The sequence below is a fragment of the Heterocephalus glaber genome, unplaced genomic scaffold, assembly GCF_053883595.1.
Source record: "Heterocephalus glaber isolate CG9 unplaced genomic scaffold, H.glaber_assembly_v1.0 deba00001606, whole genome shotgun sequence".
Classification (NCBI taxonomy): Eukaryota; Metazoa; Chordata; class Mammalia; order Rodentia; family Bathyergidae; genus Heterocephalus; species Heterocephalus glaber.
Genome location: NW_028258377.1, coordinates 35634436 through 35640482, shown reverse-complemented (window position 1 = coordinate 35640482; position 6047 = coordinate 35634436). Strand labels below are relative to the sequence as shown.

Sequence of the window (6047 nt, the reverse complement as noted above, 5' to 3'; positions counted from 1 at the left end):
TTTTGAATTCTGAAGTTTTGAGAAGAACGTATTCATACGCCACAGTTAATGAAACCACATTCCAGAGGCCTCCCCAAAAGAGCGGAATTTACTGCTAGGGTCCACAGCTCACAGCCTGCTGACCAATTGGCTTCTTTTACCTACCAGAATCACCTACCTTGGTTCGTAATGCAGCCAGTGCTTTCTATTTTGGGGTCACATCACCCTACAGGAAACTGCGGCCTCTGAGAAGTCCACAATGCTAGGGTAGTAAAAATGCTCTTTTTGTTTTAAAACTTCAAGCACAAGCTGCCATAGAAGACTTGCTCTGACTTGTTCTTTTCCAATTACAATCATATCTATCCTTAGGACTTGAAAGAGACTTGTAGCGAATAGCCATAGGTAGCTTCTTATTAATTTATTTTCATTTTTGTACCATCCAGCATGAAACAAGAAAAACTTGCTCCCACTTTTTCCACCTAGGAAAACCACCAATTCACATCTGTATTTATTAAAATTTGAGTTTAAAAAAAAATCTCCAGTGTGAACAGCTCTTGCTTCTGACTTTTTTTCCCCTGTAAGCAAGGTAAAACATTTAGCAAATATTTGTAGAGCCCTGCATTTTGATTGGGGAAGCAAGGCAGGAGGACACAGGAAATGAGGGTGGCTCCCACCCTAGACCTCAGCATCTAGAGGGGATGATGACAAAGACAAAGACCCCTAACTTAGTGTGAAACTGAATGTAGGATGAATGTTAGAAAACGGGTAGATGATCCTATGGGAACCGGAAGCAGGGACATGTGACCTAATCATGCAAGTCAGAGGCGGCCTCAAGGGAGTGGAAACAGAAGCCAAGTCTGCCGGAAGGAATGGGAATTAGGAAGCCACAAAGGAAAAACAGTGCTCCATACAGAAGGAACAGCACAGAAAAGCCCTGGGCTGGCAGGAGCTTACAGGATGCGTAAGTAAAGGTGGACAGGGTGGCTGTGGGGACGAACCAGAGAGGCCCCGGATGCAGATGAGAGGGCCAATCCAGTAGGACTGGCTCGCTCGCTCTCTCTCTCTCTCTCTCTCTCTCTCTCTCTCTCTCTCTCTCAGATTAAACAATTATTAATTTAAGTCAAACTTTTAAAAATCTATATACTCACCTACACCTGGCCCCAGCCTGGCTTACTCTGAAGTAAATCCAAGCTATCATGTTGTTTAGTCTTTAAATATTGAACTCATAGCAGTCCTTCGGCCTCAAGTGCTGGGATTGCAGGTGTGTGCCACCGCGCCTGCCGCTCTGCTTTGAACCACCGGTGGTTCATGCATGACTCTCTGAAAAGAGGGGTGCCGCTGTGGCTGTAAAAAAATGCCAGATACGTGATGATGTTTTGTGCACTTTGCACAAATCATCTGACTTTATGTTTAAAATGTTTTAAAGAAATTCAGAAGTAAATTTTTAAAAGTTTAATGGAAGGAATAGATTTGTTGATCACAGCAATTTTAATTGATGTGCATAGTATTAATTTTAATATATGAGAGCTCTTTTCCTCCCTGGGTGCCTGAGGATCTGTTGCCATCATGAATGACACGGTAACTATCTGGACCCGGAAGTTCATGACCAACCGACTACTTCAAAGGAAACACATGGTCATTGATGTCCTTCATCCCGGGAAAGCAACAGTACCCAAGACAGAAATTCAGGAAAAACTCACCAAAATGTTCAAGACTACATCGGATGTCATTTTTGTATTTGGATTCAGAACCCATTTCGGGGGTGGCAAGACAACTGACTTTGGCATGATTTATGATTCTTTGGATTATGCAAAGAAAAATGAACCTAAACATAGACTTGCAAGACACGGCCTGTATGAGAAGGAAAAGACATCAAGAAAGCAGTGGAAGGAATGCAAGAACAGAATGAAGAAAGTCAGGGGTACCGCAAAGGCCAATGTTGGTGCTGGCAAAAAGTGAGCTGGAGATCAGAGAACAGCCAAAGGAGTAAAGGTTTTGCAGTGCCTGTCTGCAGTGACTGCGGGTTTTTCACGAGAGGATTAATAAACTGTAAAAACTTCAAATAAATATATATATATATATATATATATATATATGAGAATAATTCTAATTGAAGTAACTAAATTTGGTCTATTTATAAACTTATTAATTTTATTCATAAAAAGACCAATAAATATGATTAGATCTGTTTGTACTACCGATGTTATAAGCTGCCAAATGGAGCAGGTATACATGCACCACCAGTGGTTCAAGAAAGCAGGAACAAGTTAAAAAAGGTGACCAACTTCAACCATTTTGTAGTCATTCATTAGCTGACACACTTCTTTTAAGAAAATATTTCCACCTTTAACTCTTTGGTCTTTACGGTAGAGTTTGTAAATGGAAGGAATACACATAGTTGATTCTGTGTTTTAATCTACAATTTGTCAAAATAAGTGAGGTCTTTAAAGTATTATTATAAATTCAGATTCAAAATAAGTTTTTGTATTAACCCACTATAATTAATGATCGATACTTATAAATTTCAAGTGCTATGACCAATATGAAGATGGAGCATCTGGAATTGAGGAAAAAATGGTAAATTATGAAGCAATACTCAGAGAAGCCACAAGAAAAAATGAGAGAACAAGAAAAGGTTGTACAATAACTACTAGGTCACACTAAGGATACCACCCTAAGGCTGATGTGATTTAAATAAAAGCTAGAAGATAACACAGACAGAATTTTTCATGTTCACAAAATTTGTAATTGAAAATTTGCCAAATATGAGAAGAGAGATCAACAAATAGGTGAGGCTTCCAGAACACCAACTATGATAAAAAACAAAGTTGACCAAGACCTATCATTATTAAATTGCCAAATATTCAAAAAATAGAATTTTAAAAGCGGCAGAGAAAACCAAAAAATCACATAAACCCATTAGAATTACAGCAGAGTTCTCAACATAACCTTAAAGGCCACAAGATCTTGGAGAGAAAATTTTAACATCTAAGAGCAAACAACTTCCAACCCAATTTAATTTAACAGAAGAACTTTCATCCCATGGAGAAATAAGGACATTTAGTGCAAAAGAATGGCTCAGGAGATATATAAATACGAAACCGGTACTTCAGAAAATACTCAAGATTATCCTAGACAGAAAATATGAAACCAATGAAGTTAAAAACACAGATGGAATGAAAACACCAAGGAAAGTAAATGGATAAATAACAAGAATAAAAAAATGACAGGAAAAGAAAAACAAAGGAGTTACCAACAGAGAAAGAGCCCCATGACAGTCATCAGTCAACACCTCTCACCAATGTCTCCCAATATTAATGGTCTCAACTCTCCAATTCAAAGACACAGATTGGCAGACTGGATGAAAAAATAGAATCCAACAGTATGGTGTACTCAAGAAACACAAAAAGAAATTCATAGACTAAAAATTAAAGAATGGAAAACAATACTGCATGTACCAGGACCCCCAAAATAAGCAGGGGTAGTAATTTTAATGTCAGACAACATAAACTTTAAACAAACTGATTAGAAAAGACAAAGAAGATCACTACATACTAGTTTAGGGAACAACCTTAAGAAGAGATAACACAAACATTTATGAACCAAATACTGGAGCACCTATCTTCATAAAACAATCAGTGCTGAATATAAAACATCAAATTAATACTAACATGATCATAGAAGGCGTGTCTTAATATTTCATTTTCACAAAGAGATCAACTATACAAAAGAATATCAGAGTTAAACCACATTCTTGAAAATATGGACTTAATAGATATCTGCAGAATAGTCTGCCTTATTACAACAGTATTATACATTATTTTCTGCAGCACAAACTACTCTCTCCAAAAGATCACATAGGAGTCCACAAAGACTGGTTAAATATAACAGAATAAAAATAAACCAATGTGTACATTCTACAGTGAAAATTGAAATCAACCACAGAAGAAATCACAGACAATTTAGAAGCATCTAGAAAATTAATAACACACTCCTGAACAACAAACGGGTCACAGAAGAAATCAAAAAAGAAATTAAACAATTTCTGGAAGTTAATGTCAATGCCTATACAACAAGGCAGAATGTTTGGGCACAATGAAAGGAGTCCTAAGAGAGAAGTTCACTGCAATCAGTGTTAACATTAGGAAAACAGAGCAGGCTCAGATAAATTACCTAATGAAGAACCTTAACGTACTGAAGCGATTAACAACAATACAGGCCCAAGCCAAAATTAAGGAGGCAAATCATAAACAGACTGGAAATCAATAAAGTTGATACTAAAAATTACAAAGAATTAACAAATCAAAGAACTAGTTCTTTGAAAGAATAAACAGACAAACTTTCAGCAAAACTTCCTATGAGAGAGAAAAGACTCACATCAATATAATTAGAACTGAAAAAGGTGAAATCAAAACAGGCACCATTAAAATCTACAAGATAATAACTACTATAAAAATTGCATTTCACCAAATTGTAAAATCTCAAAGAAATAGACAGATTCCTAGATTCCTATAAATTACCAAAGCTAATCCAAGAAGACAGAAAAATGCTGAAAATCCCAGTAACAAGGAATAAAATTGAGACAGTAATACAAAAATAAAACCTACCAACCATAAAAAGCCCAGGTCCTGATGCATTCACTGCTGAATTCTATACAATCTTTAAGGATGTTATATCACCAGTACCCCGATCCCTTCAAGTTCTTCAAGAAATTGAAAGAGATGGAGTGAAAATTTCAAACTCATTTATGGAAGCCAGCATCACCCTGATCCCAAAACCAAATGAAAACCCAACTAAAAAAGAAAACTACAAGTCAGTTTCTTTAATGGAAATAGATGCAAAAACTTCAGCAAGATATCAGCAAATGGAATGCAACACATCCTAAAATGATCATATATCCTGACTAAATAGGTTTCATCCTATAGTTGCAAGGATGGGCCAACATATACAAATAAATAAATGTAATACCTCATATAAACAGAACTAAAGACAAAACCATGTGAACATACCAATAGGTGCACAAAACTGGTTTGACAAAATTTAACATTCCTTCCTGATAAGAACCCTAAAGAAAATATGTATAGACGTACAATGGCTGAATTTGATAAAAGCTATTTATGAAAAATCAATGGTTAACATATTAAATGGGAAAAAACTGAAAGCATTCTATTAAAATAAGGAATAAGACAAAGTCACCCACTGTCAGCATTTCTATTCAACATAGTACTGGTATTCCACATAGCCACAGCAATTAGGCAAGAGAAAGAAATAAAAGGGATAGATATAGGAAAAGAAGAACTCAAATTTTTATTTGCAGATGGCATCATACTCTACATAGAAGACCCCAAAAACCACAAGAAAAACTCTTAAAATTAATAACCAATTTCAGCAATGTAGCAGGATACAAACTCAACACACAACAATCATTAGTATTTGTGTACACCAATAATAAACTCAATGAGAAAGAAATTATAAAAACAATACCATTCATGGTATCCTCAAGAAAATTTGAATGCCTAGGGATTAAACTAGCCAAGGAATGGAAACACCTCTACAAAGAAAACTCTGAAATGCTCTGAAAAAGGAGATTGAAGAGGACATAAGGAAATTGAAACACAGCCCTGCTCCTCGATAGGCACAGTAGTTTTTTCAAAATGGCCATACTTCCCAAACTGGTATTCAAGGCAATCCCAATGGGAATACCAATAGCATACTTTGCAAATAGAGAGAAAATAATACTAAAATTCGTATGAAACCAGAAGAGACACAGAATAACAAAAGCAATCTTGGACAAGAGGAGGAAAGCAGGAGGCTTGAATGGCATGCTACCTCACAAAAACAGGCATGTGAATCAGTGCATCTGAATGGAAGATAATGGAACAATTGCCATACACATTCAGCTATCTGATCTTTGATAAAAGGGCCAAAAGCATATGGTGGACAAAGACAGCCTCTTCAGAAACTCGTGCTGGGAAACTCGGCATCTGGCGGGAGAAGATTGAATCAGGACCCATTATCTCTAACTACTAAATTAAAGTAAAACTGTATCAAAGTTTTGAACATTAAAA

At 36.2% G+C, this 6047-nt stretch overlaps 1 protein-coding gene across 1 annotated transcript; it reads left to right on the top strand.

The window, feature by feature from the left end:
• Positions 1-1526: 1526 nt before the first annotated feature.
• On the top strand, positions 1527-2036 carry LOC101726312 (small ribosomal subunit protein eS24). The gene has a single exon (XM_004836542.4). The coding sequence runs from the start codon at positions 1546-1548 to the stop codon at positions 1936-1938; it is 393 nt and encodes a 130-aa protein (XP_004836599.1). The 5' UTR covers positions 1527-1545; the 3' UTR covers positions 1939-2036.
• Positions 2037-6047: the final 4011 nt, after the last annotated feature.

Bases quoted from the DNA above. Each gene is read 5' to 3' on its own strand.
- LOC101726312 (XM_004836542.4), top strand. From the start codon at position 1,546: ATGAATGACACGGTAACTATCTGGACCCGGAAGTTCATGACCAACCGA.